The sequence below is a fragment of the Xiphias gladius genome, chromosome 13 (genome assembly GCF_016859285.1).
Source record: "Xiphias gladius isolate SHS-SW01 ecotype Sanya breed wild chromosome 13, ASM1685928v1, whole genome shotgun sequence".
Taxonomy (NCBI): Eukaryota; Metazoa; Chordata; class Actinopteri; order Istiophoriformes; family Xiphiidae; genus Xiphias; species Xiphias gladius.
In genome coordinates, this window is record NC_053412.1 from 7976098 (window position 1) to 7988557 (window position 12460).

Below are 12460 nucleotides of genomic sequence, written 5' to 3' on the forward strand. Positions count from 1 at the left end.
ATGTCTGTGAGGATTCTCATTCATCCAGGTCATGGTATTCTGTAAGTGCTATGCAAAGGCAACTGGATGGCAAAACACAAGAGAGCCTGTTCCTCAGGTCAGGACTCAGCAGTCCACCTGCATCTTAAGGACAAAGGACTCTCCTTTCAGGACAGCAATGTACGCGTTTTGGCCGAAGAAGACCGATGGTTTTAAAGAGGAGTGTAAGAAGACATCTTTGTCAATCTGGAACAACCGTCACTAAACAGAGGAGGTGGTCTGAGACACCACCTGTCAGCCACCTACAATACAGTTCTAAATTCACTCCCCAGACGGCTGAACACCCACCCACACCGGGACTCATGTGACCTTAACTACTCACGTGATGGCAGGGTGGGTCGACGACTCACTTGTCACCCTAACGACTCACAAGTGTTGCTGATCTCACCAGAGGATAAATACCTGGAACTCCCCACTAGTCAGTTAAAACTGAAGAAGCTTTTCGGACGAGAGGCGAAACATCTTCAAGAATTTCAAGCAAGTCCAGTTGCTTTCGCTTAGCACTTACAGAAAATCTCAACTAGTTTTCACTTTCTTGCAACCAAATTTTCATCCTGAGTAGTATTAATATAGTTCTTTCACATCTAGAAGTTATTTGGTCTTGCATAAAAAATTGAGTGCCACAGATCTTGCTTAATATAAAACCTACTTTTTAAGATATGTATACTCCAATTTTCCCAACAAGGATGACTTTATTTCCTTGAAACTTTTTGCATTTTCACTGCAGATATACACAAATTTAAAGATGGTATATTACTCCATCATAAAGTGCAGTGATCTGACAACACAGTGTGACAGAAGAGGGAGAGATAGAAAAGCTTTTGTGTCTGCCCACTTCTCTTCACCATTAAGAAATTAGCGGTGTATCTGACAGGTCAAGGACTCCAACCGCCAGGCCTCTTACTGTCATGTGCACTGTTGAGTGCTGCAGGGCACACATGCAAACACCCACGGTAAAGGGTCAAAGAAGGGGAAAGCTTCATAGAGTATAATTGACTAAACCATGACCTGCAGTGGTCTTTTTATACTGAGGTCTTTTGTCTGTGAGTGTGCACTGTGTATATGTGGTCACACCTAAGCCAAGACCCCATGGCCCTCTGCACATTCATCAGATTGATATTAATATTCATGAAGAGGCTGGTGGCCAGTGTCTCGAGATGGGGGGCTAATGAAAGGAGTGTGTATGCATGTTGGTGTGTATGTGCGTGCGCACATGTCACAGATGCAGGGGGCAGAATTGTAATCAAATCAAAGCCGCCCCATTATCTCCGCCCTCATCAACCACCAGTGGCGCTACTTCCATACACACTAATGCTAATATGCTACGCTACTCGCTTTCCTGTTGTTTGGCGCAGGCGGCGGGGACAGCAGAGATGTGTGTGCGTGTGTGTGTGTGTGTGTGTGTGTGTGACTGTGTGTGTGAGTGTTGAATAATAGTTAGGGACTGGCCAAGATAAAGAGGTCTGGACTCGCGGCTAAGCTAACCACCAGGCGTACAAATAGCTAACCATTATCTCTCATTAGCATCTGTGGCTAACACAGGGCCCATGCTGTGCGGTGGAGGGCCCTCACAATGGGACCACTCCTGTATGATTGATGGTGGAACAGCATCAGCCACAATAACAGAACAAAAAAAGAAAAGCACTAAAGATAGAATCTGTCGGCTGCGGCAAGGTAATAAAAACATAGACAAACAAAAGGAAGTCAAACTAATCAAGAATGCCAGGCACAGCTCATTAATCTATGAGAGCCGACACTGTTTGGAAGCCCGGAGATAAGTCAGATGACTGGCACGTTATGAAGATCATGTGCACTCATCCTATTCCGTCTGCTATCTTTTCATCAGCAGCAAAAACAAAAGGATAAAATGAGAAGCGAGATGAAAGCGGGGAGGGCGTTTGGAGAATTGGGTGAAAGAGGAGGGAGTAAAGAAACAAAGGTAAATAGGACAGTTTCCGCATGGTGCAGATTCTGCTGAAGCGTTTGCTCAGCAGAGCCAGTCATCACAAGACGGACCGCAGTTTGGAAAAGAGAGCCAACGTCAGGTTAACTCGTTAGCAAAAGAATTTTTACAAATGCCAGAGTGGGATTTGATCTGTGACACTTCATCATCACTTTGAGGATGCTGAGAGAAAGCAGGTTTAGGTGAGGAAAATGAGTCATTAAAATCTATGACTCACCCTCCTATGCACAAATAAGAAGCAGATCTTGTGATTATAATTCCATCATCTGGGAAAATGAGGCCTCTGTTCTCTGATTGGAAAAACTTTTTTTTTCCCGCCATTGAAGATCCCCACTGAGTTTACACATCTATTATTTAGTTCTGTCCCCTTTTTCACCAAGACTACTTTGCCAAACTTGCAGTTGCAATGACGGTGGGCACACACACACGCACGCACACACACACATAGACTTACACACACACTCTATTGTTCACGCAGCTTAAAACACCAATTGTTATTGCATGGTACAGGGTCGGCTGAATATTCCATTTCCATTTTATTTGGCCTTCTTGCTGACTAAGTGTTGGTAATTTATCATTCGTCTGGGCCAGGGGCTTATGAATATGGATTTCGGGCAGTTTATTAGCACATCTTAGGAATGCATTATGGGAAATTAGCAAGAGGAATGAAATTTGTTCTTTATGGAAATGGAGCCACCGTGTGTGTGTGTGTGTCTGTGTATGAAATGTAAAAAAAAATTCAACTCCCAACCCATCTCCTGTGAAGTTGCATCACTGCTGTTTCAGAGAACTTCCCTCATCCGCACTTGGCTGATTTGCCTGAAATGATGTTGTTTTATCCGTTTCAGTACAAATGAACATGACAGCACCGTCACCACTCGAAGTGCTTTGTTTTCTGAGGAACCGAAGGTAAGGAGCTTTGGGGAGAGTAGAGGAGGGGAGGAAATAGGTTCATTTCCTTACCAATCATGTATGCAGCAAATTAAGATGCAATCAGAGTTCAGTTTCTTTCATTAGAACCATAGCAGAAAAAAATTATTTTATCACATTCAGTTGGTTCAAACTCCTAACAACCAGTGACAAGCTAACCAAGGTTTGGATTTACAAATACTTTCTTTATTGGACATCCTGTCATCCTCCCAGGCTTGGGACTTTAGTAGTGCTCTAAGCACGGATAAGAATGAAGGATTCCCTGCTGCAATTTACTGTCCCTCATACCAGGTACAGAACATCCAGGAAATAGCCTACTGCAGTCTATCATACAGTATGTCAGCATGCCTATGTCTTGAGGGTTGGCTGAGAAAAACAGTTAGACAAACGCTGTGTGTCCCTGGATAAACCAAATGAACAATAAAGCACAGCACACACTATACACCCATGCATCCATCCACCCCCTCCTCACCTTGTCTCTGTCTTCCACGAGATCACTCAGCAGGTCATCCATGTCCAGGATACCTCCTTCAGTGTACTCCAAGTGGTGGGTTTTCACTGCACTCTCGCCATGCTGGACACAAAAACACCAGTTAACAAATTTATTGAACTTGCATTAATGGCTGGAAAATAAAACAACAAAAAAGAACAGCATGAATTACTAATATAATGGATATTTGCAAACCTAACTTTACCAAATATTTCAATAAATTATCTCAATCCTGTACAATTAAACTAAAAACAGCTACGAAATCCAATGACATACAACCAAGAGTTTTACCAACCAATCAGCAATCTCTAAGTGGTCATACTGTAATTAATTAAGACAAACATTAGAAGTAAAGCAATCATAATGTTACAAAAGCACACAAATTAATTAAAATCCTGGTAAACTACAAATGTATTATACTGAATATAAGACTGACCACAAACAACAAAAAGACATTTTCCCCCTTCAGGACTTCCTGAAGGGGCTTCCTAATTAGCAGTCATTGTAGTGCAACATGTGTACAAAACACAATAGAAACAATATAAGAAAATATACAACATATACAATATAAGAAAATATCCCAGTTGTATGTACAGTAACAATGGCCTAGCCCAAACATACAGCACTGCAAAATGCTTGACCTCCTCACTCAACATTTTCTGCTTATTACGGACCTGGGTTTGAAGAGTTTAGTCACTGTTTGAGGATAAAGTATGGAAAAAAAATAACTCAAATAGGCCATTTTCTATCCACTGTGAATGGCATGTTTACAGCAACAAATGTAACACAAGAGTGACAGTTAGTCAACATAATAATTACATTTATATCCAGACACAACAGCAGGTATCCCTGTTTGTTTGGTAGGTACAGTAGGAACAGGTGACCTACATTACACTGTACATGCACAAGATTGGGTTTTAAAAAGTACAGTTTGTTCAGAAGTATGTGAGAGTGACGTTGGGCAGGATAGGAACTTCTACAGTTTTGCTGCTCCGCTGGGAGTGGTGGAGGGCACATTCCAGGCCGGTTTCACTGTCACCATGAGGACAGAGGTCAAAGTGAACTCAGCCCAGAAAGCAGGAAATACGCTGAGCCTAGTGCTTCATCCACTGACAAAGAGAACAAGGACTTTTGGCTAAGCTGCGGTCTGAAATCTGTGTTCTGTTTACACAACAAAATCAAACGAGAAGTACACAAACAATAGCATCTTCCCCTTTTTGTGACCCAGTATTCACACAATCTATTGTGCACATCTCTAAAAGACAGTTACTCCGTAGGCAATTTCAGATGAAGCTAATGATAAATTGCATATATTATGAACACAATGTGAAATAGAATTTAATTTTAACCTTCGTGCTGGGTTAAATATTTGCTGCTTTTCCACATTAAAAGAAATTCTTAGCGTTAGAAAATAAATCTTTGACAAGCCTTATCATTTCTAACAATGTGTGCAGTGGAAAATGGCTCATTAGGAACTGCCCATACCAACAGGCAACCTGTCCAAAGAAACACAAGGCTACATTACCAGCTGAATTAACAGCTATAGGCTATAAACCACCCTCATAGGCTGGAATGAGTTTGGCTAAGACCCAGCAAGCAGCTTCTGCTGTATCACTGAGCCCCGTTGTGAATGGGCTTGTTCTTGCTCCGCTGCATCCAAATGTGAATTATAGGGCAAAAAAAAAAAAAAGAGGGTGTCTGCCTTTTTACAATGGGCCAAGTCCATTCTCTTAAAACAAATGGTTGGGAGAGCCTGGGATTTCAATCACAGGAATAAAGCCAGAACCTCCCTTTCTTCAGAAGGGCCCATAATTCCAACAACAGAGCTCTGAGAGATAGAGCAGCAAGTAATCCGAAACTACAACTAGCATACAAATGCACTGCAGCTTTCACACAATGCAATGGAATTGTGTGATATGCAAACAGGCAAGCAATTTGGAGCCCAGAACATCCTGTCACTGTAAAAAAAAATAAATACCAAGTTGTTTCAACATAAACTATGAGTGAGGACCTTATGCAAAGAGAGCGGAGACCTAAGTTCCTCATAGCTTGCATTGTTTGAATTTTGATCAGAGAGCAGTCTGACTCACTTGATAACACCTGATCACAGGCCTGTTCCTTCACACCTGGAAATGGGTGTCCTTGTCTCAAACCTTTGCTTGCATTGTTCTCAGGTCCCAACATGCAGACTGAGTAGATTGACTTGTCAACAAGGGCAGCACAGAGGTGCAGTGGTTAGCACTGTTGTCGCACAGCAAGAAGGTTCTGACCTGCTGGCCGGCTGGGGCTTTTCTTTGTGGAGTTTGCATTTTTTTTCATCATGCCTGCATGGGATTCCTCCGGGCGCTCCGGCGTCGTCCCACAGTCCAAAGACATGCAGGTTAGGTTAACTGGCAACTCTGAATTGCCCGTAGGTGTGAATGCGAGCGTGTATGGTCGTTTGTCTCTATATGTCAGCTCTGTGATACACTGGCAACCTGTCCAGGGTGTACTCTATTGTACCTAATGTAATCAGTGTCAGTGGAGATGCCTGCTACCACTAGTCTCTAGCTTTCCCAAACGCTGTCCTGTGTGTCATAGCAGTCCCTCAGTGATAATGATTATGAGACATTACAGTGCTGAAAACTGAAATATAACAATATTTCTTCGAGCAAAGCATTTACACCTCACCAGAAAAACTGGTCCAGCTGGAACAACTGCCGGCATTCCTCTGCCTCTCACTTACACTTTGTAACGTGCTACAGTGAGTGCCTGTGTGTGTGTGTGTGTGTGTGTGACAGCAACAGCAAAGAAGGGAAGGGCAGCACATCACAGGCATTAAGACACACACCTTAATGAAATAAGAAGCAAGAGTGTGATTTTCGGGTCAAGGGATTAATACACATCAGTGGATTAGAGCACAACAATGCCCAAGTGTTAATTAGCGTCACCTCTCAGGCCATGCTTAAGCTTACCTGACATACTTGTGCTTTTTTCTCCTCTGCCAGAACTCACAAGACCCTAGGAGACACACTTTTCTCCTTTTCTACCTTGTGATGAAAAGGGTTGAATATATGACACTTCAGAAGGAAAGTAATCTATAGAGAGGAGAGACAGGAATAAAAAAAAAAAGAAAACTCTTCTGAAGTCCCTCATTGTCAATCCCTGGTAATTCCCCCTCCTGAACTCTTCCCAAGAAGTAAAAAACAAAAGTCGTTGGGAATCAGTCAGTCAATAGCAGAGGAGAATTACCATGACAGTTAGAAGAGTAAATTCCCTGCAAATTACACTATTAGGTCTCCAACCATTTAAAGTGACATCGCTCCTACCTCTCCCTCTCCCCCTCTCTGGCGAGCAAACACGACACCACTCGAGAACAGTGAAGCGCCAGGGCGATTAGTGAAGCTAAATTCACTGTGGCGGCGGTGGGGATGGTGGTGGTGGTGGTAGTGGGGGTGGGGGTGGGGAATGCCATTTCACACTTTGATCCTCAGAATAATGTGTAATTACACAGCTGCAGGAGGACGGTGTGGATTTAGCTGTGACGAAAAAAAAATGTCTTTAATGAACGAGTCGATGAGGAGCTGTCTTCGAGCTGGGTCCATCAGTGCGTGTGAGAGGAGAGAGAAAGGAGAGCTGTGGAGAGCTTCCTCTCTGAAGGAAGACAATAGCAAGATACAGAGAACTTGACCTTTGCAGTCGGCTACATTCTTCTGTTATCAAGGGCCGAAATTACTTCTGAACACAAAAGAAATATATTGCGTTGGGATTCAATGATCCAATATGCCACATTGAGTATTAGCCAATGACATGACAGATCCACTTTGTGAATGTTATAAAACTGTTTCCGCTATCCAGTTACAATCATTCAGTCAAGTAGACTATAAGATGGTTTTTAGTGCCTCGGAAATCCATTTGCTTCACATTACCCTAAACACAAAAACAAAAAACTTCCACCCACTGACAAATACAGGCTTTAAATTTGGGGAAAACAGACAACTGGTATCGGATCAGCACTTGTTATTGGCAGATATGCTGAGCTGACGTAATGAAATCAGCATCTGGAGAGAAAAGGTTGAACTGGTGCATCCCTAATATTGAGCCCAATGGTAAAAACTTTATTCATCCATCCTCCCTATTCAGCATTTATAAGCAGTATATCCTGTATATGATTAATACACTATAATGAATCTGCAATCAGATGTAAGAAACTTTTTTCAAGTGTTTGATGTATTTGTTACATCTATAAGTCTCAAACTGGTTTATAAATAGCTAATGAATGTTTGGTAACACAGTATAAACATAATTGTAATCATATATGATGATACTGTACGTCTTCAGCAGTTTTAAACATATTAAAATAGTTTTAAAGCCGCCTGTGTGTATAATCATGTTATAAATGCACACACTGAAACAAGACAGAGTGGAATTCCGGTTTTAAAAGTTTTCTGAGAACTGATACACAATCACATCCACTTTTTAATGTCAAGATGTCTGAGATGCCCAAATTTAAACTCACATGCCAGCAGACATCTGTCATGTTAAAAGTGCCCTTCAGCTGAACAGAGAAAACCCTCTAGCCTAAGGATGCTGCGCTGTAGTTATACAGTTCTTTGAACTGGGGGAGTATTTCCCTTCAGGGTTCGATAAAGTTAACTGTGACTATTTCCTTGAACACATCAGACAGCCAACGTGATCTAAATTCCAAACCCACAAAACAAGCTACAGAAGAGATAGAGCAGGCTTGAACGGTTGCATTAAACTTTAAAAATGCCTTTTGCATAGCCCAGCTCTGACGCGCATACCAGTACACACTGGACAACTCCTCTCAGTCCTACACACATGACAAGCAGGGCAAAATGCTCTCAGCTTGTTTAGTGTCCTGTCAGGTGTCAGTATAGGGGCTGTAATCTGAAGTGAACATGCACAGACAGACCATGAGATGGACAGAGACAGCTACATAACCTGGCTGTTTCCCCTGAGAATGCACAACTCTTGCAGTATAAATGCTGGTCCCCCAAGGGCTACAGGCCTACACTAATATAGTAATCGAGAAGAGCAGAGGTAGTTCCGCTGTTAATAAGACTATTCTCTCCTGCAACTGTTGACTTTTTCCTTTGTCACAGTTTACAGGAGGAGGGTTGATGTGATTAGTCAAAATTTATCGTAAACTTCATGGATAACTGATCGATTACTGAGGTCATTTATAAAAGCAAAAATGCAAGACATTTATTGGTTCTCTCTCTCAAATGTGAAATTTTGCTGCTCAATCTATTTGCAAACCGAATAGCTTCTGGTTTTGTTATTTGTTATTAGAGATGTCGTTTTGGGAAATTGTGATTTGCAGGTTCAATTTTTTTTTTTTTTTTGCATCCAATAGACTAAATCAAACATAATCAGAAATAACTGTTGGTTGCAGCCCGAGAAAGAGAAACAAATTTTTACAGAAAGAGGAAATAATTTTCTACAAATCAAGCCTTGTTGTTTATTGAATAATTATATAGGTGACAGATGGAAGTAAGTTGAGATTTTATTTAATTTATTTATTTTTAGATAACTTATAAACTTTGACACCTTAGGTGCAAATCTTTACACAACTCCCACAATCCTCTACTTTCACCATCGCATGCCATAGTAGCAGTGCTCAAACAATGTGTGGAAACTATATGGGAAAATCATTTAACACCACAATGATCGTGCGTATACACTAATATTGTACAAATCACACTGTATAATGAGAAGTAACTTTCGGTATGCAGTTAGTTAGAGGCGTTGTTGGTTAACATAACTGTTTTCTGAACGGAAGAGATGAGAGCAGCTGAACGCGTACAGAGTCACAACTGACGTCACATTAAAGTAAACTGCTAATTAAGAAGGTCTACATGCCATCGCTGCAATTCACATTGAGATTGGGCAGAATCCTGTTCACCTTGCACTAGGCCGTAAACACACCCTCAGTGATTAAACCCAGCTTTCTGACACTGTCCCTGCTGACGAGGGTGAAGCCAGCGACAGGAGAAATGTGCAGTTAATATGAGCGATAAGTAGATTCTGCGGGCAGGAGGAGCGGGCTCATCCAGTCAGATCTAGTTAGCCTTCTCTGGCACTTACAGAGCCGGACTGTCCTCATGATGATCTGCAACAGACTGCTGAGCCAGCATCTAGCAACGGCTCCTAATTAACATGCTCTGTGTAAAGCAATCAAGGCCTGAGTACTTTCTAATCACACACTCACATATAGCCTACTTCAGCTTGTGCAGCACAGCGTCTCAGTGAGAATCAATAGGGACTGCGGGCCAGAGTTGGCATGGCTGTGGCTGTAGGCGAAGCAGAGACGAGACTGCTCGGAGGACACTGAGCAAGATGAGCTACTCTGTGTGTGGGCATGTGTGGGGCCATCTAGGTGTTTTACATGTTTGTACGTGCACATTCACTGAGTGGAGGCAATCCATCAAGCCACCCAGTCAAGCGGTCCATCCCTGCTTCCGCGGCCTCTCACATCCCCACAAGCCAGTCTCTCGGCTCGCCTTGGGGGACGGTGTGTGGGTGGGCTGTGGGGGGACCAGCCGACCGATAAGACCGGGTCCTGTCACCAATCCTAATCCCTAATCACTCACAGGACAAAGACTCCCGTCCACCACGCACGTCCCCGGCTGCGGTCACATTGAAGACATCAAACAGTAAACCTCCACCTGCCCGCTGAGATACCAGGGCTAAAACAGGGAGCTATTGTACAGGTAGACAGCTGAGGCTGCAGCGAGAGCCACTCACATCCTCACAGAGACAAAATGCACATCATCACCCTATCACGTTCAGACAGTATGCACATACAAAGCTGCTGATTAATAAAAGGTCAACCCGGCAGAATGATTAATGTTCAAGTGATTGCAAGATCAGGGAGCAGAAAGCTGGGGGGGGGGTGTCCATATTTTGTGGCTATATGGGACATTCAACGCAAGTCACAGGGAAACAACGCTCTGCGCCAGTGGTTCTTTAACTCTTATTACAACATGAGTTATTATCAGGTTGGTTTGGAGTGTTCAGTGCATGCCAGCGGAAATTCTGCGATGATGTATTGTGTTGTGTGTGAGTGTGTGTTCGTCCACTTTCCCCTCAACATGTCAGCTCCTACATTTTCCACGAAGTGACTTTCGACCCCCATCACAGCAGGTACAAATGTAATGCATCCAGATGTGTTATGCGTGGAGGCAGAGAGCAACAGCAATCGGCGAGCAAGTTTTTGCAGTTGAGGCGTGTGACAGTCACACCCAATACTCATAATAAAAAATGTGCCGTGCCTGCATTGCATTGTGATCTACTGAGGCAAGCTAGCCATCTCTGTTGTGATGGATTTCTTACTGTGGGCTTGTTGAACATTAGTGCCCTTTCTCTTTCATTTACTAAAACATCAACCACTTATGTTGATAGATGAAATTTTAACTCTCTGACGCAAAATTCAGTTGTGGCTGCACCTCCACAATAAAAACAGAACCATAAATGCGAGGCACATTACCATTACCTGTTTTTTTGACAAAGAAGAAGGATGTTTGGAAAAATTGTACACAATCTTTTATATATAGTTTTGCCACCATGAAAAAAATAATGTCAATGTATTTAGATGAAAAGTTTTAGGCCATTTAAAAGAAAAAAAAAAACCTTAAATGAGGGTCAAGCTTTTTATGAATGAGACTTGCACTAGGGTGACATGTAAAAGTGTAGTAAACCGAACTCTACCCCCTATTAGTAATAAAATAAATGATTATTTCTATGGGAATAACAGGACCCTTGCTGTTAAGCTAGCAGTTAGCTGTAATATACAGAAAATTCATAACTACGCAATTAGCCAGGTCACGTGACCCCCCCACCTCAGCCAACTTACGGGAAAACGTGAAGAATGAGTTGAATGAAATAACATAACGAATAACAATTATCTGTGGGTACAATGAGATGAAGGCGGTGTAATGGCAAGGTCTGGAAGAAATTCAGTGAGTTACGGGTTTTTTTTTTTAAGAGTCTTTACCTGCTCCAAAATCCTCCGGAACCTCCGCGTGGCTTGGTCGATTAAATCCCGGACGGTCCACCCGGCTTTACAGGGAACCACCACCGCCGTGTCCCCGAAAGTCACTGTAACTTTCATAGCAGCTACGAAGTCAAGTTACTTTTGAGAACGAGTCAAGAAACGAATCCAAGTCCCGGTCGTCCCTCGACCCGGCGCTGCTCCCTGCGTGAGGAGAAGGTGGCACCTGTCCGCCGAAACCGGAGCAACAGGTGTCTCAGGTCAGGATGAAATCACGGTGAAGTCGCTTGTCCGCCCTTACCGAGGTCGAACCGCTGTGCAGAAACTCAAGAGGACATCTTACGTTTCAGCCGAGCCTTCGCGTAAGTTTGAGGGGAAAACGCCAGTTACGGCCGCGGAGTGTGACTTTTTGTCACGTTGAGCTGTCCGCGGATGCGTCCAATCAAAACAAACTGAGAGAGGAACCCGGAAGAAGTCCCGGCGACTCTGGCACTCCAGGAAATTACATTCCCACAGATCCTCCAACCACCCTAATGGTTTCATTCGTGTGTATTTCATTATTTATTCCCATTTAAAACAGTTCCCAAAGTTTCATCTTTGATCTTTGATATAATAGTTTTAATAACTTATGATCATCCAATGACACATTTTTTGATTAAATGAAACTAAAATACATATTTCTCATTTTCTGTACCTTCTTTCGCCTTTGTCCCCTTTAACTCTGTACTTTTCATCGATTATATTTTATGTAATCATTACATTTAATTTTACACACATTTCACCAAAATAAAAATATAAAAATAGGAACTTAAAGAAAAAGTTTACAAAGGCAAAAGTGAGCAAGATTGACAAAATTCAAAATCAATGCTACTTTGATATACTTTTTAATGATTGACTAAATACTAAACAGATATGTCTTTGTTACTGTAGGACTCATATTATAAATCCCATGACTATACTCTATTCCATACGATTGGATTCAAAATCTGAATTTAATTTTAATTGGAAATTTACAGTATATTCGAATCATACTTGACTTTTT

At 42.3% G+C, this 12460-nt stretch overlaps 1 protein-coding gene across 5 annotated transcripts in view; it reads right to left on the minus strand.

Annotated features, from left to right (window-relative positions):
• Window positions 1-11922, minus strand: part of pard3ba (par-3 family cell polarity regulator beta a) — a 154107-nt gene extending 142185 nt beyond the window's left edge. For 3 of the 5 annotated variants that reach the window (XM_040142249.1, XM_040142250.1, XM_040142251.1), the window contains exons 1-2: window positions 11422-11921; window positions 3405-3506 (exon numbers count right to left, since the gene is read on the minus strand). In XM_040142249.1, the coding sequence (XP_039998183.1) occupies window positions 3405-3506; window positions 11422-11538 (219 nt within the window). In that variant the 5' untranslated portion in view covers window positions 11539-11921. Of the gene's footprint in view, window positions 1-3404; window positions 3507-11421 lie in introns of all 5 variants that reach the window. The other 2 variants (XM_040142248.1, XM_040142247.1) reach the window with 1 other exon arrangement.
• Window positions 11923-12460: the final 538 nt, after the last annotated feature.